The 24,747-nt window shown below is 44.1% G+C and overlaps 1 protein-coding gene across 1 annotated transcript; it reads right to left on the minus strand.

Annotated features, from left to right (window-relative positions):
- Positions 1 to 3,478: 3,478 nt before the first annotated feature.
- Positions 3,479 to 23,842, minus strand: LOC310782175 (stonustoxin subunit beta-like; the record flags this gene model as incomplete). The annotated part of the gene is made up of 4 exons (XM_083642862.1): positions 3,479 to 5,558; positions 5,795 to 5,841; positions 20,094 to 20,267; positions 23,787 to 23,842. The coding sequence occupies 4 exons, from the start codon at positions 23,840 to 23,842 to the stop codon at positions 4,966 to 4,968; spliced, it is 870 nt and encodes a 289-aa protein (XP_083498988.1). The 3' UTR covers positions 3,479 to 4,965.
- Between the last annotated feature and the right edge of the window lie 905 nt (positions 23,843 to 24,747).

Consider the following 24,747-nt stretch of genomic DNA (forward strand, 5'->3'; position numbering starts at 1 on the left):
CTTTTGTAGAGGGTGTCTTACGTCTTAATGGGTTAAAGCATAATGCTGGATGGAACAAGTTAGACCCAGGCTGAAAGTGTCCATAACATCCAGATCTTTACAAGATAGAATTAACAAAATAAGAAGCCAAAGGTATTTCATATATGCAGAAATAACTTTCAAAATACTCGAACATCAAGGATAATTGTGTTAAATACATTTTGAAATGACCTGTTGATTCAAAACAAATCATGACTTTAACATGTAACCCCTGATGTTGACACTGGACCCTTTTACTAAACGGTCCCTTGATTTGTGTCTTTTGTAAATATAAATAATGGAGGGTGTTGAAATGCATTGTTCAGTCTTCTGTCTGAGGATATGATGTACCAACGTTTGATTACCGTGGACTTATGGCAATATTCCACTATAGTTTTAACATGGGGCTTATTTGGCACGAGTAATGGTATAAAGAGAAGTTGTGTCATAGTTCTCAGTCTGCTGTATCTTGGAGAGAGTGAATCTTTAGCAAGAAATGTGTTGTCCTTGATATAGGGTGGAAACGCCTCGACTGGACTTGGATGTGGTGATCTCCAACTGTTTTCAGTCAATGATCCTTTACCAGGAGGGGGCGGTCTTCTTACTGATTGATGTATTTTTGGCAGTCCATAAATCAGCCGTGAAAGGATTTATTAAAAATGTGACTTCCTCAACGTGACACAAGTCAAAGGGACACATTTGGGTTTTTGGTCACATACAAATGTTGTTACATAGCACATGTTAATTTCAGGATGGTTATAAGGTCTGAAATTGCTAATTGCAGGTATAATTACTGGAATATAGAATGGCATGTTGGTGAGAAAGCCATCTACATGCTAAATGCACTAAAATATTCATCACTGTTCTTTATGGAGAACAAACACTGCTGTAGTCACGTGTGAGATATATCTAGGCCTACTGTATCAGACAGTAATTCACCAAAAACTAAGAAAAAATTAAAATAAACCCCCCCCACTCCTGAGCACTTCTAAGAGACATGATTTAGTTAATGTTAGAACCTCTGCTCTGTAGTGCTTCAGGATGCGGCAACAGCCCTTGTCTGCAGCGGCAGCGCCCTCTGCAGGCTCAGTGAGAGGTTGAAGAGAAGCTGCAGGAGCCACACAGCTGACATGGTCTATGTGTCCGGCACCCTGGACACCCTCAGCACCCTGCCTGGAGGCTGGGGCTAACACCCTCAGAACCTGCCTGGAGGCTGGGGCTGACACCCTCAGCACCTGCCTGGAGGTTGGGGCTGACATCACCCACAGTCTTGCTGGGGGTGCTCCCCCCTCACATGGTCAGCAGAGATGGAGAGGCCGGGGAGAGACCTCTCCCCACCGCTTTTTGAAGCGGTGGCCACTTTTTAAAAGCATGCACCAAGAAATGTAAACTAACAAATGAGAATGCTTTGAGAAAGTTTTATTTGCATAAGAATACCTACAATGTAAATATGGAAGAAGCACATCTGCATTGTCAAAAACAAAAACAAAACTGTATTTGGATTCAATTAGACTATTTCACTTCCTCTTCCCATATGGGGGTGGGCTATTATAGCCACCTCACAAATTTGCCTTTCCCCAGTTAAGCCTTTGTGTAATCCATTAAAATATACAGCTAATTCAACAACAAAAAAAATCCCAGTCAGTTTTCCTACCTGTGGTTTTCTATGAAAATGTAATATCGATCTTATAGTGACACGTCATCATTCGCTAAAGAACTTAAATTGATAAGGCTAATCGTTTGTTCCACTGCAACATATGACTGCAGCGCTGTTGTGGAAACAGTCTTACAGCCTCTTGCCTTCAACAACCAGCCAACAGATCTCAAAGCTGGTGGGTGTTGTGAGAAATTTCACTACTATTAATAACAACTATTCCTTATACTACTAGATAAAAGACAAACTACTCAGGAACAAGTCCATATGATGACCACACACTCCAAAAAATCCACAAGATGACCAGATAAGGCCCTATCTTTGCAAAAGCGGTAATTTAGAGTTTGTGCTCGTTTAACGCTGTGGGCAATGCAAATTGGGGGTGCGTGCACAAGCACATTTGTATTCTCCCTGCTGCGCTATTACCTCTATGCCTGTTGTAATTGTACTGGACATACATGGGGTAGGCGTGCCACATGCCAAACCAGGCATTTCCACGCAGAATGCGGGCCGCATAGATGGCATTCCTCTATCGTCAGCATGCGCACAATTACTTTGCTATATTAAAAACATTAAATGTGACAACTAAAAGCATCTTATATATAAACTCACATATCAGAAGATAAAGCTATAATCTGAGACATATAAGTCCTCAGTCAGCTGATATACAGCACAGTAAATAAGGGGGACACCAAAAAGCTAATAGAAAAAGGTTATAAGTAAATGGAGAAGAGTCCATGCAAAAATATCTAATAATTTGGGCCACGAGATACAATTATGTTTTACAGAGCTCAATACATATATTTTATATAATACTGAAAATATTTTTGAATAATGGTCAGGCGACAGCGCAATGTTAAGAGTACACCAAATGTATAATATATGCATATAACAATAAAATCCAACAAGAATGGTGGTAATTAGAGAATACAGCAGTTTGAGGAGAAAAATGCCCAGGAGATGGCGGTGATCTCTATTCCAAAGGGCAGGTCAGAGGGCAATCAAAACATACAAGCCTGTAGTACCCATAGGCTATAATACAAAAAAAGTAATTAAAATATATAGTGGAGCAACATAGAAATATACAAGAATACAAAAATACACCACCCACACAGATTTTCATGTAAACCATGAAGTGTTGCTGCTGAACCGTGGCCTCATTATAATGTCTTGCCATGGCGTATTGGCGTAAATTTGTGTCATGAACCCCCATGGGTTTACAAGACACATACAACAATAAAAACATCACAATGATGGTACATTTAAAATACAAGTCACAAGAAAGCAATGGGCAGGACAGCAAGATAAAACAATACATCAGTTTCTAAATAAAAGGTTCTGTCTCTGCTCCCATACTTGACAAATAAAATTTGAAGTGAGGATGATTACTTCTTTTTTAAACACAGCTCAAGTTTCTCATAAGTAAGTAATAGTAATTTATTTCGGTCCATTTGTCAGTTTCACATAAATGCACCGCAGTAATAATGTACATTGTACAATAAGGGGACCGAAAAGGTGTAGGCTGAAGCCGTAGCTTATGTATACCTACCCTTTTTACATTTCAATACATCAAACACAAAATAAGACAGTTGCAAGAATCAATTAACGAAAAGCAATATTTACACTAGATCATAGAAAATAGAAAAAAGGAGCTTGTTGATGCTTATAAAAGGATTTAATAAAGAAGTAATGTACAGTTATACTTATTCAGTTAATACAAAGTACATCTTCGAGATAGGACAAGGGCACTATCTGTGCCCTTGTCCTATCTCGAAGATGTCTAATCACTTTCTAAACATGAGGAGAAGCTCCGGTGAGGTTTGGGGCATGGTGCTTACTGCAGAGGAAAGGTACAGAATAGGCTACAATTTTCTGCTTTGGATCAAATTATATGTTTCGAATGCATTTATTCCTGTAGTATTCTACTCTTATAGCTAGTCAATATCCCAATGTTCCCAGAGATCGACTTTGCAGCGGGAATATGCCTATAGCCTATTTGTTCGGCACATCATTCTGGGCAAGCTTGGGACGCATCGTTATTGACAACATACACGCTCCTATCTGCATTTGCGGAGACAAATATGAGCCAATATTTCCTCGACATTGCCTTGATGAGAAAACAATGCAGCTTAAAATGTGTTGGCATGGGGAATATAGGCTCAAATCAAATTATTTTACCATTTCACACGCAGAAGAAGGGCTGCTGCCCGAAACGTCTGTGTGGCAATAAAAAGTTTTCAACTTGGAGTGCTGTCCTTCTCCTCTTTTGACAATATACAGTAGGCTAAACATCGATATTCACAATTCTCAAACAAATTATACACAGACCGTGTCGGATTAAGTGTTAAAAATTCAGTAGAAAATAATTTAAAAAAACGAAAATGTGTTTCTGAACGAATTTCCACTTTAAAGAGCATGCGCTGGAGAGACGTGTGTGTTGCTTTTCTCATCTCTCCCACCTGGATGTGGCTTATGTCTATGGACTGTCCTGAGTGTCCTCGCTGATCATGAGTTTGCAGTTTAATTCATTGATATAGCGAACGATTAATTAATATAGGCAATGTGAACGTTAATACCGGGCACTTATAACCCAATAGCCTAATGCGCAGTATGATCTCCTTGTTAAAATTTCAAACTGGCAGATGGAAGAATAGAAACGAGTAAACTTCCCTCCTGCCTGCCCCCTCCATGGCGCCGGACCATATGCTGCGACCTGCTAAACTAGAGCCACAGTACAGAGGATCTGGAGGTTGGACTAGGGCCTGTGGTGGATAGGATTCGCAGTCACGGGAGTGCGCTCAAAATGGAGAATTGCTTCTAAACATGCAGCCCATTTGACTATGGTGCAGTTATGATCAGGATTTCAGTGCATGTTTAGAAACAGCTAGAGTCTATCTTCTTCAGGGAAGGGTTCCCGATCGCAACTGAGCACACAGAGATATTTTTCCTCTGTTCAAATCAAACTTTACATAGGGTTAATATATTTAGCAAAATGTTGAACAACGCTGCTGCCTGCTACAACAGGCTCATCAACGCTTTCCCGTGTCAGCCATATGCTGGGTTTTGACCTAGCCTTGTTAAAGGAGTATTTCCACTTTTACTTGAGGAATTGGTGTAATTCTACAACCTCTGTACATAATACATATATCATACAGAACACACTCTGTTAACAGACTGATGGATCATGTGTGATTCAGTGAGGTGAGTAGAAAACATGAAAATACACACATTACGATTTTCACATCAAGGTGCAACTGTGTTTGGTCAGCAGTGTGTGTTTCTCTCTCTCTCCTCTATCTGACAAAAGACAATGAGGAACCAAACTCCATGCCAATATCAAACCTAAACCCAGGGTAGAGTGGTTCAGTGAATGTGGAGTGGAAGGTGTGGATGTGGATCAGTCTGTCAAAGGAAACTGTGTAGAAGGACAGAGAGCCAGCAGCATAGTCCAGATACACTGCTACTCTGTTAGAGCCGGAGGAGGCAGGAGAAGGAGTTCCTTGCCTCTCCTCTGACTCTAGTTCACATGCACCATGGTGGGAAGGTATGACTGTTGATCTGCCATTGTGCCAGGCATCGTAACGATCATCATAGCAGACCAGACTCCAGGACTTTTTATTCCCTCCAATCCAGCAGTCAGTGCCCTTTCCTCTCCTTCTGATCCCTCTGTAAGTCACTCCTATAAGAACCTCTCCTTTCCACTCGATCTCCCAGTAACAGCGACCATTCAGACCATCTCTACACAGCAGCTGATGCCAGTAGTCAAATCTCTCTGGGTGATCAGGATATGGCTGCTTCTCTTCCACTGGTGTCACCTTTCTGTTGTCTTCAGACAGGAGGAGGTTTATTTGTGCTGTGTTTGGGTCCAGTGTGAGTTCACAGGCATCTGATGGACAGAACAAGACTCAATACAGCAGCTCATCTAATATACATGTTGTGTTTATTATTGGATGATTTATTAACAGATTTACTCTTCATTTATACAGTTTCATGAGACATTTTGTCAGCCATATTTGATTAGGATTTGAATGAATAGATCTCACACATGAGGTTTATATTTAAATAGAAACTGATTGTGCTGCTTTGTTTTCATGAATCAAACTACTGTAAATACACACTTACACTTGCTCAGACCTGGTTTCAACCACTGCACTCCAAAAGGGTCCAACCTGGGGAGGGAAGGGGGGTAAATAAAGACACAGCATGATCTCTTTGATAATAAACAAATAACCTTCATAACCTTCCATATGTCTGTAACCATAGCAACGTTTACTGCAGACCAATATGGCGGCTCCCACCACCTGTTTGTTTATTAAGAAGGAGCCCCATTAGCTGACGCCTAGACGACAGCTAGGCTTCCTGGGGTCCAAGACAACAATATACATTGCACGACTGACAAACAATGAAATAAAACAGTATATAACAGTTTTTACATACACATTAACCCTGAGCGGTTGCTGGATTGGGATTCCGATTTTCGGAAATATCGCGATATTTGGGAAACATCACATTTTGAACATTTAATTTCAGAGGCTGCAGCAGGCTCAGTTTTAAAGCCGGAGTGAAGTTTCTGGTATCATGTGAAACTAGAAGATTGAAGGAATCGATCTGTACCAACCCTGTCATGCTAGCTTGTCAGGAAGGTAGCTAAATAACACTTCAAAGTTAGTTCAACATTTTGGCGAGGGAAAAACACTTTTTCATAGGGGTCCTCTTTTTCACAGCCTAATGTTGGCAGGTGCACGGGCAGCATCGGGCACGTGCTGCTGCGCATCCGGCCGCGGAGCCACAGAGCAGCAGCAGCAGAGCTCCCAAGCCGAGACAGAGGCTCCACCTTGGGCTTAAGCAGGCTCGTAGTAACCAAAACATTATTCTTGTTAGAAACCACTTCGATTTGCATACTTTAAATGAGTTTGCAGCCCAGGGACAACCCAAAAACACCTTATTGATCTATTTACGTCAGACGATGCCAGACACAAACAAAACCAGGCCAGAAACAGCGGTGTTCGGTTCAGCAGTGTGCCTGGTCCCTTTTCCGGGTAAGTCTTCATGAGGTGTGTGTGTGTGTGTGTGTGGGGGGGGGGGGTTTGGCTGTCACATAAGCTGTCACACATGGGCAAGTCTAGCATCCAATAATAATTGGTCTGGGCATCGGGAGCACCGGGAGTTTTCCCGGTGGGCCAGTCGGGTGGTGGGCTGCTTGACCAGGGGGAAAAAACAACAAAAGAAAAAAGAGAGAGCAGGTAGGCTGCACTGTTATGCGCTGTTATACTGTAGTTCCAGTGTTTTGCCTTTTTAGGGGTATTTCTCTAATTCAGTTAGACAGATATTGTGAAATATCATAGATAAATGGTATTGGAATGTATGGAGTATCGCAGAATTGCTGTATTGTGATACCATCGTTATTGCGAGCAACGTATTGTGATAGTATCGTATCGTGAGTTGCAAAATGTCCTTTTTGGTCTGGTTGGTCACGTTACTTCCGGTAATGTGTGTGTGGCCGTGGGGGAAAACGTGAGGATTTTCCCTATGCTGACTCATTGACAGTGTTGGGCAAGTTACTTTCAAAATGTAATATACTACATATTACTAGCTACTTTCATTTGAAAGTAATAAGTTATTTTACAATATTACTGTCTGTGTAGAATAACTCGTTACTTATTACGCTACTTTTGCATTACTTTTACCAAAACAACAGCAGCAACATAATGACATCGCCGCCCCGGAACCATCCCGAAGAATAATGTCAACCGTCTTGAAGTCAGTGTAAACAATCCAAAATTCTAAATGTTATTCTTTTCCTTTGTTATTGTCATCTATAGTGGTTATTTGCATAAAAACACAGTTTGATTGGGAAATGGATTGTATCTTTTTAAATATGTGCTTTGATTTTTTTTTTAAATCACGAAATTTGTAACTTGAGTTACTTGACAAAGTAACTGGTATAATATTACTGAAATCGTATAAGTAATAAGTTATATTACTGAGTTACTGCTAAAAGTAATATATTACATGTAATGTGTTACTTTTGTAATGAGTTACCCCAACACTGCTCATTGACCACATGTCTATGACGAGACACCATCTGAATGTATGGAAATAATCATCACCCTAGCCTGTTAACCCCTAAGCCTATTTTTCAGCTCACCTGCCGAAAATGACATGCCTGAACTGAATTGAGTATATCTCCACAACTACAGGGTATTTTCTGAAAGTTATTTTTTTCAAAAGCTAGCCAACACCTGTAAGATTGCTGTAGAAGTGTCAGAATCAATTACAGATGCACTGTATCAGAGTAAAATCAGTTAGAACATGGCAAAAAATTAAAAATTCAAGCTCCGCCCAAAAAAAACAACACTATTTTGGATGAAAAGCACCTGAAAATCATGGGTTGGTAGCCAAATTATTCTATGGAGCAGTAGACTAATATCTTATGAGTGCTTGTATCAAAGCAAATCCTTAGAAAGTGAACCAGAGCAATGTTACAGATGATTTACTACATGTAGGCCCAGGCGGACCTGATCTGGGCACATTTTGGGCATCATGGGTGCCATTTGACTTTTCTATGGTAGAACACTGAAATACCTTTTTTTTCTCCCATTTACATATCACTATAGGTACTCAGTTAATATGCGTTATGGTTTGGATAACCCTCAAGCGTTATATCTGTATTTTTACTCTGTGAAATGCATCAGAAAAGCCTCTTCAAATTGCAGGCAAAGCCTGGGACGTTACGCAGAGGGATATCTCGGGACCCCATTGGCCGATTTCGATGATTGACACCTCTATGGAAGCGTCAGAGCCAATAGAATCGACGTGAACTGAAAGAATTTACGTCAGACAGTTTTCCAGGAAATGCTGTCGACTGAACCCAAAGCTCGTCTATTCTGTGAAGATGACCAGTCCATGTAAAATCCTCCATATGGCTTTGTAAACACGATGACTGTAAAAAAACAATGCTTTAAGATGATGAAGAGGCATTAGGAGTAGCAATTAGTAGCGTTTTTATGAAGTCAAACACAACTTTTGGTTTGAAAACAGCAAAGGTAAGACATAACTTGTAGTTTTATCTGTAAAACGTTAAACACTTTTTTGCTGTTCTTTGACAGCCTACTGAGTGAGTTTTCATCTCTCAGAGACGAGCTATACCTCTTTGGAAAGAGCAGAGCATTAGCTTTCGAAAGCCGTCTCGTTTGGAGAGAAGAGATTCACTCGCAAAAACAAATCACCACATAAACGCAGGCATGCACGGTTTTCTTGTTTTTGCTACATGGTGATATTGTTGCTTGGGGTTGGAATTATTTTTCGTTTGAATACAATGCTTGTCAGAGTTTTGTAGCCACGTTTCTTCCTGACATTTTGGTGTGCTCTATGTCTCTCTGCCTGCTTCCTAAGCTGCTGGGAGCGCACATCTGCCTTGGGAACCGAGCGAATCGCCCCTCTGGCGAGGAACGAATAACCTCCTTGTGGAGTATGTCCATGGCCTCCCCCTCCACGGCCGGATCGGGGGTCCCGTCGAACGTGGGTGTGGGCCTGGCAAACTGTAGAGCGTATCCCTTCTGGAGGGTGCGCCGTAATGGGGACGGGGAACATAGATGCTCCCAGGCATCGAGCCTGTTGGACAAGATGGTCTCTTGTGGCCAAAGGAGCGGAACCTGTCATGAGCATATTGCTGGGCACCGGGACCTTTTGATCCGGTACCCTGATGGGGGGGCGGGACGTGAGAGGCTACGCCCCCCCGCCGCATGGTCAGTTCCGTAGAAGCTGTGCATGCTGGGGGAGAACTTCTTACGCAAGCTCCGCCTACTGACGTGCTGTTGTATCGAAGTAGGCCCCCCCCCTCCTGCCGTGCAACTTTCGCAGGCTGGGGGGACTGCGGAGGTAACGTTCTTTCTCGAGACCGGCCGCACGTGGACTTGTCCGACAGTGCGGCCCCCAGGCGAGCTCCCAACCAGCAATGGGCCGTCGGTGCCATTGATGGTGGGCTGTCCTAGGAGCCTCTAGCCGAGGCCAGGCCGTAGCCATGGACCAAGGCGAGCCTTGATGATGGGTATGAGACCCTGGGCGAGCTCCCGACCGAACTCGGGCCTTGGGTACCGAGGACGGTGGGTCTAAAGCTACAAGCCGCAGGCTGGAACTGAGCCCAGCCTTGGTGAGCCAACCGGTGGGCTTGACCTGAGCGCTGCCAACCGAGGCCAGGCCGTGGCCATGGACCAAGGTGTGCTGTGCCCCCTGCCAGGCTCCCTGCACTTGCAGGGGGCGCCCCAACAAGGGAGTGCGACCCATGGAGAGCTCCCAACCACCCCGGGCCTTTTGGGCACCCAGGGCGGTGGGCTTGTCCTTAGAGCTACAAGCTAAAGGCCGGCACTGAGCCCAGACCTTGGCGAGCTGTAACCCCTGCTGGACGCGTAGCGCCAGCACGGGGCGGTACGTCTATTGTAGCGGAGGTAGCTCGCGCCCAATGTACTTAGCACACAGATACTAACTGCACGGGTGCACGCCAGCTATCTGCAACCATACTATAGTTCTGTGCTAAACAGTACTAATGCTATCTGCACGTATGCAAGCTAGCTTTCACACTCTTTTGAGAGCGGACCTTGGTCCGCTCTCAAGAGCTTAGCTGCGGCCCTGGGCGTCGCCCCACGAACTGCTCCCTTGGAGGGCTCGCTCGTGAAGATAGCCCAGCAGCTGCAAGACCGCGGGTTCAAGGCGCTTGTGCAGCGTGCTCATGCCCAAGGCAGAACACGCACTTAACGTGCCGGTTCATACTCGGCCAATGCAGTGATACACACAGCCCATCCCCTCGCTGACTTTCCCTGCTAGTAGCAAGAGAAAGCCGGAAGCTAATCACTAATAGCAAGCTCCCGCGGGCCGCACCCTGTTAGCGGGAGTACCGTTTAAGCAGGCTAGCAGGCTAGCAAGAAGCACAGGCTAGACAGTAAGCAACCCGGAGGCTAGCGAACGTGCGCGTGCAACGGTAACGTAAGCGGCAATAGCCCAGCCCGAAGGGGAGGCAACAATACCCACAACCTGTTAACCCGCGAGAACAGGTGTGAACCAGCCACTAGCTAAGCTAGCGTAAGCACTGAGAGACAAGCGTGCGCTAACACAAGCCTGCGCACAAGCCGGTGCAGCGAGTCTCTACCCTGAGTAACAGGGGGAAGCAAGTGTGACCGCAGGCAGAGGCCAGCGGCCCGCGAAGCTAGTCAATCTCAGAAGAAACTCCTCAGAGGGAGTTACAATCTAGTAGATGCTATTTGCACGCAACACTTAGCAGACAAGCAAGCTGGCTAAGAAGGCGTAAGAACTGAGAGAAGTCAAACAACTTTTAGCTAGCGTACTCGCTCAGCTAAATCTCAGAGTGCCCCCTTAGGGGCCGACGCCAGTAAAATCTACACTACAAGCAGTATGTAGGTCCCAGCAATGCCTGTGCAGCGTGCTCATGCCCTTAGGCAGTGCACACATCATTTTCATAGTGCCGGTCGTAACCGGCCAGCATAGCCTCACAGCTAACACAGCACCTCGCTGTTCCCCCCTCTCTCTGCTAACAGGAATAACGGGGTTACCGTGTAAGCAATAGCCTGCAACGGTAAGAAGCTGGAGTGCTACAAAACTAGATACTGGCTGCACGGGTAGCAAGCTAGCTATCTAGCTAACTGAAGAGCATGGCTTCTAGCTACTACTCTCGCTTACCGCGCGCCCTACACAAAGGTAGTCGTTACCCTGTCTGGGGACGCAGCCAGATAGCTGGAGTGCTACAAGCTAGTCCAAGCTAGCTGCACTGAGCAACTCGCTAACTATCTATTTAACGTTACTCCTGGAGTAACGTGCGTGCTCTGACAATATAGCCGGCGCCTAAAACAAGCAAACGGACGCTAACGACACGGGTGCACGCTAGCTTATCCGCAAGAACCAGGCTGGCTAGCCTAATGTTCTAGTGCTACACTGTAAGCTAACAGCACGTATGCAATCTATCCTAACAGTTTTGAGCGCTGACCTAAGTCGGCCCTCAAACGATAACGCTGCCCCAGCCAGGGGAGCGAAGCAAAGCTACACAGCGGCAGCAATAACCACTACACGGCGGTAGCAGCAGAACTACACGGCGGTAGCAATAAACAGTTAACTAAGGAAGATACTCTTAGCTTTTAGATGACTTGTTCCGACGCCGCTGGTGAAGGGTACAGGGTCGGGTCCCCGAAGCCTGCTTTATCCCGTCCATGCAAACCTCTTGAGGTGGGCAAATCAGCCGGAACGAGCCTAGTATCTAAAGCTATGTAAGAGAGCTAACTCATAGTTAACCGCGGAGCTTTAGAAAACACGTCTTCTCAGCGGCTGGAAGAAAACGTAAGTGATTATCCCTGGGCTGACAGGACGTGACGTAGTCACGTGGATCCGTGTCAGCCCCAGGGGGTACCACGCCACCTACGGGTGGCTGGTCGGTTTTAATGAAAAGTAATTTTGGAGCAAAATGACAGTCTTCCATAGGGCTGCGTCGCAGCGTTGTAGGCACTAGTGAGAGCTTGAGTTCGAAACGAAGTAAAACAGAAGATTTAATTGTTTTTGCCCCATCTAGACCGCATAAAACCAGGTCTAGTTCAAAGACCACATTTCAAATCTGTTCTAGATTAGCCAAGGGGACCCTACCCTCTCACCAAGAAATACTTTCAGATATGTGAAACTTTTATCATGGTATGAGCACACTTGAACATTAGACTAGGGGAAATGGTGGCCATCTTGGATTTGAGGCCAAATCTGACTTCCCTCCACATCTGACAATACACCTTGTGGTATCCACTCACTATGTGAGAAATGTCATGCTTTTTTGAAGCAGTGCACAAGTGTTATAAGCACATTTGTGCATTAGACCGGGGTGGCAGCCATCTTGTATTTGAGGCCAAATCCGCCTTTCCTCCACATCTGACAATAAACCTTATGGTATTCACTCACTATGTGAGAAATGTCATGCTTCTCTGAAAAGGGGCAACATTTTTATAAGCACAATTGTACATTAGACTCGGGGAAACGGCATCCATCTTGGATTTGAGGTCAAATCCGCCTTCCCTCTGCATCTGACAATAAACCTTATGGTATTCACTCACTATGTGAGAAATGTCATGCTTTTTTGAAGAAGTGCACAATTGTTATAAGCACATTTGTACATTAGACACAGGAAAATTGCGGCCATCTTGGAATTTTGGTCAAATCTGACTTACCCTCCCAATCTGAAAATAAACCTTATGGTATTCCCTAACTATGTGTGGAATTTCATGTTTCTGTCAAAAAGTGCACTGTTTCAAACAGAAGTGATTTTTTTAATTTTTTTTAACTGAGAAGCAGAAATAAATACGGTAAGCGTTGTTGCATGTGGCCCAGTCCCGGCTACAGCCCACTAGGGGAGGGGGCGATGCAATTCCAAGAGGGGCACTATTGCTATTGCCAACTAAAAAAAACATGAGCAGGGCAGTTGCCTTATCTAGGCAATTCAGCAATTTTACCGTGATTACAGACATGTGACAAGCTACAGACATAGCCACCAAGCAATTAATTATGCCTGCTATGCCAATAACGCTCTTCCAAAGAGCCTCTCCTCTTTGAGATCATTACAGACAAGTTATTAGACAAAGACAGCCACCAAGTGCCTGCTTTACAAAACACTCTGCCTCATGCCTACACACAACCAATCACAGGGAGAGTAGGGTGTGACATGCTTGGGCATCATGGGGAAAGAACATCTACCTTCGCCGTCCTGGGAAAACAAACAAACAAACAAAAAAGAGTAAACGGCCATGTCTTGACTGAGGGGGCGGGGTAGTCTGGGTGAGGGGGAGGCGCCCCTCATGCCCCCTCGTGACGCCGGGACTGGTGTGGCCATGGACAGTACACACACACACTTTTACATTCTATACTTGTGCTGCTGTTCTTAATTGTTCTCCTCTGCTCCTCCTTGTCTCAGGCTGACACACCTGCAGCACATCAGCTGATTGCTGCTGCTGCAGCTCTGCCTGAGGTTAAAGCTGGTTTGCTGCTGGCAGACAGTTAGTTCTTTCATCTGACACCAGCCCAGCAGCACCTGCATTTTGGTTTGAACCTTTTTCCCATTATTTTCTTTGTTAGGCCCTGGCACAATAGGTGACAGGCTTTATTGTTTTAGTTTGACCTGGCAGTTTTATTAGTTACGTTTTCGTTCTTAGCTTTTTTTCTTAGCTTTTCGTAAATTGAACTTTTCAATTGTTAGTTTAAGGAGAGGGGCTGGATTCGACGGTCCTATAGACCAATTTTGAGTGGACGTCACGGGGTTACGTCAGTGGTTGCAAAAAACGTACATTGAACAGAAGTTAATACGTTGTTCCATTGCAACATCGGCACACAGCAAATCCGCCATTTTGGCCTGAAAGAGACTCCTCTGATTGGATGTCATGGTTCTATGCCAGACCTCAGACTTGCACGTACAGTAGGCTATATATATTGTGTGTGTGTGTGTGGGGGGGGGGGGGAGGAAGGGGGGGTTACGGCATAGAAGGCCCAGTTCTGATAGGCACGGTTCGCCACTGAGTCACACCGATGGTCAGGGCTGTTGGATAGATTTTGTTTATCAAAGACGCAATCTGGGAACCCAGTGTCTATTTTCATGCCGAAATAGACTGGGTTCCAGATTGTCAACTTACGCGGCTAACACTACATAAAACAAACGCAGCGGAAATGTTAAAGATATGTCAGACAATCATATTTAGCTATGGCAAGTAATCTTACGGTGATTCGGCCTACGTTCGGGGTCTGACAACAAAAGTAAACAATAGTTTGAGTGAGCACGCGCTGTGTCTCTGGGCGTATCCATCAAAGATGGCGGATTTGCGTTTGCTGACGTTACTTGAACACACCCTATAGGGGTCAGCCCAGACCCCTCTCCCCTTTGCTCATTTTGGCCAAGCTGTCAGGTTATTTTGTTTTATGGTTTTGGGCCTTTTCTTATATATCTTGGGGATAAGAAAAATAAAACCCCAATTATTTTGATTCTTGTGTGGCATCCTTTTTATGTTGTGGTCTTCATTTGAGCCTTGTTAAATTTTTGTGTGATAATAAAGGATTTATTAACCTTAATAAGGCACTGTTCTCGCTTTAGATCCGGTACCTGCAAAAAGCATAGTTAACTGTTAATAAGTGCATACTTAACTGCTAATAAGGTAATAACAAACTATTTATTACGCTTAATGAAGTAACAAAACCAGCTAGTAAAGGTGGTTATAAAGTTCTTATAAATGTCTTATAAGCTACCAATAAATATGTTTATAATGTGATTATTAACACTTATATAGTATTATTAACACAATAATAGTGTTAATAAGCACCTTATAAGAGCCTTATTACGTATTAATTAACGCTTATTAATAGCACCTTAATAAAAAGCGTTACCCGGTGTTTTACGCGCACCTGCTTTGGACGCCACAGATTGTGCTGTTGAGTTTGGGCAGTGTTTTTTTTTCCTAGTGTGTGGTGCTGCGCTTTTAGGCTGTGAGTTTGCCTGTGTCATGCTGCGGCGGACCAGTTTTTTTTTTGCCTGTTGTCGACGATTTTAAAAATGGAGTTCACATAGGAGTTTGTTGCACGTCCTTCTCTTGATACATTTCATAAATGTACAAAAGAGAACTTGATTTCCATAGTATAGTGTAACTGTGTCAAAGCAATCTAAGAAGCAGGAAATTAAAACTGAAGTGTGGGCTGCTCGATCCGAGAAAGGTGTTTTGCTTTCCGATAGTGGAAGCATGTCTAAGTCAACTGTAAAGCAGACCCCAGAACAGTTGATTAAAATGAGGGAGATGGAACTAGAGATGCGCCGTATTGATCTCCAGGAGAAAGAGCTAGAAGCAAGGGTGCGGGGAAAGGAGCTTGATGAACCGGCGCGCCCCAAGGCTGCTGCCTCAGTCCTCTGCTGTACATTCTGTTTACCTTCGACTGTGTCGCCAGATTTGGAAATAACATCATCATAAAATTTGCGGATGACACCACAGTGATCGGATTAATAACCGACGGTGATGAGAGGGCCTATAGGAGAGAAATAGAAGATCTAACCCTATGGTGCCAAAACAACAACCTCTCTCTAAACACCAATAAGACCAAAGAAATCATTGTTGACTTTAGAAAGTCCAAAGTCATTCACACCCCCATTTCCATCAACGGGTCATCTGTCGACATAGTCGACAGCTTTAAATTCCTGGGCACACACATCACAAACACACTCACATGGTCTCTCAACACCAAGTGCATCCTCAAGAAGGCACAGCAGCGACTGTACTTTCTGAGGCGCCTCAAGAAATTTGGCTTGAGCACCAAAGGCCTTGTGAATTTCTATCGCTGTACCATAGAAAGTGTTCTGACAGGGTGTATCACAGTGTGGTACGGCAACCTGACCGCCCAGGACTGCAGACTGCTGCAGAGGACTGTGAAGACAGCAGCTAAAATCATTGGCACAGATCTACCAAACCTCCATAACATCTTCACCACTCGCTGTAAAATGAAAGCCAAAAACATTATCAAAGACACCAGCCACCCCGCTCATACCCTGTTCTCACTCCTCCCTTCCAAAAAACGCTACCGGAGCATCAAATCACACACCACCCGTCTCAGTAACAGCTTTTTCCCCCAGGCAGTCAGGCTGCTGAACAGTTGACTCACACACACTGCAACGCACTGTCACTTTGTTGTGCACCATTATTGTATTGTACTGTATCGTGGTTTGTGTTATGTCTACACGCACTGTGTACAGACAGGTCTGTATCACGTGTAGCCTACATAGTTATGTAGGTCTACACCCTTTTTCTGTCGGTCTTTGTGACCATGTCCTTGTGTATGTAAGGCTGAGGGTGCTCAGAGCATAAAGAATTTCATTGTATTATACATTGTATTATACATATGACAATAAACTACTTGAACTTGAACTTGAGTGAAAATGCGAGAGATTGAGGAGAGAACCAAGCGTGAAATTCGGCTAAGAGAGCTAGAAGTAAATCAGTCTTCTCCTGACTCTCAGAATGTGGCTACTCCCCGCTCAGACTTTGATGTCACAAAATGCATCCGTATGATTCCTCCATTCAGTGGAAGGGATGTTGATAAATATTTGATCTTGTTTGAGCGGGTGGCGACCACTTTGAAATGGCCCAAGAATGTTTGGCCTTTGCTCCTCCAGTGTGTGTTGACTGGGAAAGCCCAGGATGTGTATGCTTCTTTGTCAACAGATGCGCGTCTGGACTATGATCAGGTTAAAGTTGCGGTGCTTAGGGCCCTGGAATTGGTTCCGGAGGCCTACCGGCAGACATTTTGTCGGTTTAGGAGGGCAGATGCCGAGTTTGGTCGGGAGAAGGAGTTTTTTTTTTAATTGAGGCTTTATTTGATCGGTGGTGTAACTCTAAAAATTAGTTTGACCAGCTGCGGGAATTAATTCTCATTGAGGAATTTAGAAACTGTCTGCCAGATAGAATTGCTACATACATTAATGAGCAGAAGGTGACTAAATTGTCTGCAGCTGCTGTCCTTGCGGATGAGTACGTCCTCACTCACAAGGAAAGTTTTCATACGTTTCACTCATCTTTTTCTGAGCGTGGATCTCATTCCTCTTCCTGGCGCAAATTGCACACCAATTCGGAGAATAGCGTCCCGGTGAAGTCTTTTACCCCACCCGTTAAGTCAAGTGTTGACATGGAGGATAAGGCTGGTCGTGACGTTGTTAGACAAAGGCCCTTTTGCAATTATTGCTGGAAACATGGTCACACTAAAAGTAATTGTTTTGCTCTGAATGGCAGGGATAAATCTCAGTCCTTGCATAGAAAGACAATTCATCTGATGAAAACTGACTCCCTGCCCCAGACGGCTCCTCCTGGCTTTGTGATTTGGTTCCACTGACAACTGTGTGTACACAGTTCAGGCCTTTTGTTACTAAAGGCTACGTGTCTCTGACAGAGGGGGATCCTATGGTCCCTGTTACTATTATCAGGGACACTGCATCTGACCAGTCTGTTATTTTAGAGGATGTGTTGCCTTTCTCTGAGAAGTTTGCTGCTAAATCAGATGTGTTTGTGAGGGGGTTTGATATGGAGTATGTGGATATGCCATTGCATAACATTTACCTTGACTCTGACTTATTTAAGGGGTGCGTAAAAGTGGGGATCCGTGCTCAACTCCCAGTAGCGGGTGCAACGTTTCTTTTGGGGAATGATTTAGCTGGGGGTAAAATAGTCATTAATCCTGAAGTTGTTGCTGTACCTCTGCCAGAGAACACTGATGATATCTGGCTTTGAGATATCCTGAAGTTTTCTCGGTCTGCAACAACACAGGGAGGGGGCGTGGCTTAGTTGTAAACACAGAAATGACACACTGTTATCGTCTACACATATATGGTAATGGTTTGGTGATATTTAATAGTGCAGAATCCTACACATAGTGCCTTTAAAGCTGTGAAGAAGTGCTGATGCGCAAATGGACACCCGTAACAGTGTCTGTACAAGAAGGTTGGGGGGGTTGTGGAGCAGATAGTGATTCCTCAAATCTATCGGAACGAGATTTTGAAACTGGCACATGACAATCCACTTTCTGGCCATTTGGGGGTGAATAAAACCTTTGATCGTATCCTGCGGTACTTTTTCTGGCCAGGGTTGAAAGACGTCACCATTTCAAAACTTGTCATGTGTGCCAGTTTGCTAAACAAAATCTAACTGTCTCTACATACCCACTTTATCCTATTCCCGTAGTAAGTGAGCCATTTGAGCATGTTCAGATTGACTGTGTTGGGCCAGTACCCCGCATTAAAAGCGGCAATAAGTACCTTCTAACAGTCATGTGCACTGCAACTCGTTTCCCCGAGGCAATTTCTTGACGGAAAATTACAGCCCCTGCGGTGGTGAAGGCGTTGGTGAAGTTTTTCTCCTTGTTTGGGCTGCCTAAAATTGTACAGTCTGACCAGGGGTCAAACTTCATGTTGCGTGTTTTCGCACAAGTGATGAAGCAACTTGACATCACTCACCTCTGTTCGAGCGCCTATCACCCAGAGAGTCAAGGGGCAATTGAGCATTTTTATAGGACTTTGAAGTCCATGTTGCAGACCTACTGCCTTGAGTTCCAGAAGGACTGGGATGAGGAGGTCCATCTCCTCCTGTTTGCTGCTCGTGAGGTGGTGCAGGAGTCACTAGGCTTTAGTCCTGCAGAGCTTGTATTCGCACATACAGTCCGAGGGCACCTCAGGCTGTTACAGTATCCTCTTGTCACCAAGGTGAATGGCATATCATCCTCGCTATCAAAATCACTCATATTTTCGTTCGTGTATTCTATTTGTTGTGTCTTCACTAACAAACCGGGAGAAATAACACAAAATAACAGCTGATCTGCGGAGTAATCCAGCGCCGCGGCTCTGTGCAGGCGTTTAGTGGAGGAATGATGTCTTGGACTATTTTCAATAATGAAGACTACTCAACAGCCAACGCCCAGTTCTCGTCATATCACAGTGCACGCCCCCTTTCTTTGAGGTTGTATAACCCATTCATTGTTAGACTCACCCCCTTTCTCTGATGCTGTCTCCTCACCCATTCACAGTTTACCACACATGTGGCAATAACCAATCAGCCCAAGGTATTCCTCTCCAGCTGAACCCAATCACATAATCAGCGTAGTATATCAGGGTTCATGTTTTACTCTGTTTGCTATGTGCTGTGTATGTGCCATGTGTCATTCTCAGTTGCTGATCATCATCGCTGAAGCAGTTGTTTTCACCCCACCTCCTCCCCTGACCACCACCATCGTCATGACTTCTGATTGAAGAATTCCCTATGGGGGATTTCCTATCCTATTCTTCACTGACGACGCCCTCTCATCATCTCAGGAGAGTGTCATCATATCATGGAGTCATACGCCAAAATTAATTTGTTGTATCATTAAAGCTTGTTATACTTTCTACTAGTCTCTCATTATTGAAATACGGTAGTCCTACGGTTGGGAGGAAATTTCGTGCCGAATGAGAGGGCTGTTTGACGGTAAAGTAAAGCGCTGAAAATTGTCAAACTAGAGCGTACATGTACACTGATATTGATTTGGGCGTTGTTTTAGGTGGCTAAATTACGTTTTAGTTCCTGGCCCCCTGTACTAGAGAGACAGAGCTCTGGAGGCTGCTGCTTCAAAGTGCCGAGTCTCGATACACGGTGTGCTCAGCGTCCAGAACGCTTTACCTAGCTGATAGGACCCCACTTCAAACAAACCAAACTATCCCTTTAAAACTTGTTATATATAGATTTTCTAAATGTCTATGGAGAAAATGAATGGGGGATTCACTTCTGGGGCAAGAAACGTCACATGACTGTTGAGCTCTATATGCGCTTTTATCACAAAATGCACAATTGTTGCTTAACTACCCCACTATCCAGCAGACGTTGCCTCTTCATACCTGAGAGAGTCCAGTCTCCAGTGTGGATCCCTCAGACGAGCAGAGAGCAGCTCCACCCCCAAGGCTCCTGGATGATTGTAGCTGAGGTCCAGCTCTCTCAGATGCGAGGGGTTGGAGTTTAGAGCTGAGGCCAGAGAAGCACAGCCTTTCTCTGTGAGCAGACAGCCTGACAGCCTGCAAACACACACGTGCACACACGCGCACGCATACACACACAAACAAACAAACAGCAACATATTTTTGGATTTTCTTCAGTGATGTATTTGTATTATTGCAGATAACCACAGATGATGTGATGGAAACAGGCATTGCTTCTACCCGAAGATGCTTGTTATTATATAATTTAGATGGAGTTGGAAGTTAGCCTATGGAAAACACATGGCATGTTTACTTGTTTTTTTATGTTCATTGATGTCTGTTCCAAATAAACAATATGTATATATTCGGGCCGGGACTTTAACGCGTTAATTACGATTAATTAATCGCCAAAAAATTAACGCGTTAAAAAAATTAACGCATTTTAATCGCACCTTTATTTTTGCACTCGGAACGTTTCTCAGTTGATGAAAACGGCTCCCATTCCAGCACATGCCGTGCGTTGCTCACATGTTGCAGAGGAGCATCACTGTTTGCCTTGGTGAGAGCGGGTTTACTGACACGTTGTCAAGGTGTCGCAAGATAGTGGGTCACTTTAAGCACAGCCCTGCCAATACAGAGGAACTACACCAGCAGCAATCAGCACTTGGAGAAGAAAAAGAGGCACTGATACAGGATGTTTCCACGAGGTGGAATTCAACGCTGTGTATGATCTCTCGTCTCCTGAAGAACCAAGAGGCTGTGAAGTCTACTCTAGCCAAACAGAAGCACAAGCTAACCATGTTGACTACATCAGAGTGGGACAAACTGCAGAAGCTGTATACCAAAAACCATTAGATTTGAAAAATGTTGCTTCTCGTATGCTATTTGATATGCGATTAATATGCGATTAATTTCGATTAATTAATCGCAAAGCCTCTAATTAATTCGATTTTTTTTAATCGAGTCCCAGCCCTAGTATATATATATATATATATATATATATATATATATATATATATATATATATATATATATATATATGTATGTATGGAGAGAGAGGGACAGAAATAGAGAGAAAGGGAGATACAGATGTGTTCACGATGTGTAACATGAGCAGGAGCAGCTGAGCAGGAGCGAGGCATGAAAATAAATCTGTTTTTTTTTCTTCTGCTGCATGTGTTAATTTAGCCCATTTAAAGACTAGAAATACTGCATTGTGGTTGTATGCCTCTGCCAACAAGTGAGCTGTCCAGACTCATACAAGCACAAATACCTTGTAACCCACAGTGCAGTGGTGTGGGCCGTATTATTCTATAGGAAACTGTGGACGATTCCAAGGGCCCTTGACTGACAGGGGCCCTAAAAAAGTTTTGTTTTTTGTTTTTACAGTGCACCTGACGCAACATACACGATACCCGCTGAATAAGTGTCCAAATGTTCATGTCATTCTGGCCAATACTCCACTTCTATTATAACATTTCAGTCTGGAATATGGAATATCTTTCAATAATCTTTATGACTAAAAGGCTAAAAGTAATCTCATGTGTAAGCAGGCCCGGACTGGCAATCTGGCAGCTCTGGCAAATGCCAGAAGGGCCGCTGTGATTTTGGGCCACTCTGGGCCGGTCTGACCGCACGTTTATTTATCCCCTCAATGCAGACGAAGTACGCTGTCAGTCAGGTCAGCCCAAAACACAGTGGGAAGAGAGATGGGCTGGCCCATTTTTACAGGTGAGTTCTGTCAAGTGGTCATCATGGATATTGCATGGTCTGAGAGGGGGAGACACCCCCCCCCCCCCCCCCCCTTTCCAAAAGTAGACTTGGGCTGCTCCGTGCAGCGTGCTCCTCCATGTCAAATGTGAATGTAATTAGGCTACATCACTCAACGCGGCCGCGGGGGAATAGATGCATGTCAAATACTGAACGTAACCAAAGCAAAAGGTGGCGCAGAAAAGAAAAGAGACAAAACACGTAAGAGTCTTTAAGCCAATGCAGAAAAATGTTGCATGTGTGTTTTTGGCTGCTGTGCTATGCATGATTGAATGTGTTTGTGTAGAAGTGTTCTTAGAGACTATTATTGCTGCCTTGTTATGGTGCGGTGTCTCATGCCTGCAGTTGTTAGCGGGCCATGGCCAGTTGTGTGAACTGTGAAAGCTGTGTTGATTAAGGTGGTCTCAGGAAAACAAAGCTCCTTCATGCTATATGGCCTATAACACAAGAGAATAGAGTAGTCAGTGTTTCAGGAGATGTGTGATGTTGCTAGCTATAGGTTCTAAACAAGAAATATGGTTCAAATGTTTACAGTAGTTTTCCTTTCTTGCTGCACTACAATGTTACAATGCTGTGAGACGTGTAACAATAGGAACAATTGTTGTTGAATATGGTTTAAACACGGACGTGTATTGTTGTTACCCACCGGAAGTAAACAGGCTAAGGTGTAACCTAGAGTGACTGCTGAAGAAGTTATAAATAAACAGTGACCCAGTTGGGCTAAATAATTCATTCTGTAGTCCGAGTCTATATAAAAGAACAGAGTTTAACAAGACGGAGCTAAACACAAAAGATGCAATATTAATAGTTTTTCATGAGATACTCAGTATTTAATACTAATACTAATACTAATAATAGAAAAGGAGAAGATACTGAATAATGACATCACAACAGTATAATCCTAATGTTAATTTAAAATGAAATATTCTTCTAAATATGGATAAAAGTCCAAAAAACATAAAATTCTCTTCGACGCTGCCCTTGTGGGCAGCGTCGAGATTCCATTCCTTACAGCACCCCCTATTTAATAATAGTTCCAGCGCGGCTGCAAAAATGTGGTGGCGCATTGTGTCAAGTGTACATATAATGGCTCGGGGGAACGTTCCGGCCCCCGGTCCCTTAGGTTTCTGACAATGTGGCCCCCTGAACAATTTAGTTGAATAGCCCTGATCTAATCTTTACAGATTATGATGTGTAGATTACTGTCACCGTGATCTTAGAGTGGGTTCCAGTGCAAGTCTCGGAGCCATTCTGTGCACATATCTGTGGCGTGCATGAGCTGAAGAAGCGCGTGCCTCTATACTGGAGGCGTAACACGAACAGCTACGGTCACCACGGGCGAGTTGTGGGCTAGTTCTGGAGTCCGCTTGGACTTGAAGGATGTGTGGATCGAGAGAGAGAGGGAGCGAACCAACCCAAACTTCGCCCATCAGCGGAGGGATACCATGTAGGTTCCGGTTTGGAAGAACCAATATTATTAGTTTTTAAATATTTATTTTAGTGTGACCCAAGAACCGAAATGCAATGCAACTCTGGACCAGCTGCTGCTTTATCGTCTTCCAGTAGGATCTGTTGTTGAATGTGTCCATCAACGTGTTCAATGTCAGTTTTCAGGTTTTCTCCTCAGTCAAACTCAACAAACTGGTCCAGCTATATCTGGTCCTGTTGATTTTTTTGGTGTGTTTTTGCCTTTATTTGGTAGGACAGTGTGTAGGCAGGAAGGAAGGGAGAGAGAGAGGGTGTGAGGACATGCAGCAAATTAGTGCTGGTCGGATTCAAACCTGGGTCGCTGCGTGAAGGAATAAGTTTTAACGGTACAAGTTCTACCAGGTGAGTGATCCTGACCTGAGAGTCTCCAGTATACAGTGTGGACTCCGCAGTCCAGTAGATAGCAGCATCATGCCTGCATCTTGCAGGTCGTTGTTACTCAGGTCCAGCTCTCTCAGACTAGAGGACTGGGAGCTGATAACTGAGGCCAGATGTTCACAGCTTATCTCTGACAGCTGACACACACTCAGCCTGAAGGACAAGAAGATGTGTTATTCTGTTATATGTAATGTCATTATTGTATTATTTTAACTGACAGACTGCATCAACACACACAGACAACACAACCCAGTGCTTCATAATCCACTGGACTTCAACATGTTGTCAGTGTGGATCAGCATCATGTCGGCCTTATAGAGTGTTTCCATCTGAAAGCAGACAGGCTGTCACACCTCTGACTCATGATTGATCCATTTTCCTTGACCATGTTCTGTAACCAACCAGATTAATAAATCTGCAGTTTGGGCCCCGAATGCAAAGTAGTTTAAAATAAATAAAGGTTTAGTTAAGGTCCAGAATACACTTTAGACACAATATTTTCAGATGGCAGTTTCTAATAAAAAGTGGAATTTGAGTTGGATGGGGCAGCCACCAAAAATTTAACCCTGACTTATTCTGAACCCTCCCATCGTCTCGACCGGAGTAACAGATGAGAATCACAGATTTGGGGGTTTTATCAAGTCCAGGAAGCGACACACACCAAGGTTCTACAAGAGTTCACGGGCCTTTAAGTCTGTGGAAAGACCTACAAAGTGCAACTGCAACTACTGCTTTCAAATTTGTGTTATGACACTTTCTTCTTCTTCTTTTTTTTTTTACCATAGAGGAATTTCATCAAGAAGACAAACTGTTGCACCATAGCTCCATACCATCATGCTTAAACTGTGAAAGATTTATAAAGGTGAAGAAACACACAACGTAAAGTGCCAGTGAGGTGCTGGTCACAGGCAAAAATCCATTAACACATTCACTGCCAGCC

This window comes from Poromitra crassiceps (assembly GCF_964638095.1).
Source record: "Poromitra crassiceps genome assembly, chromosome: 9".
NCBI lineage: Eukaryota > Metazoa > Chordata > Actinopteri > Beryciformes > Melamphaidae > Poromitra > Poromitra crassiceps.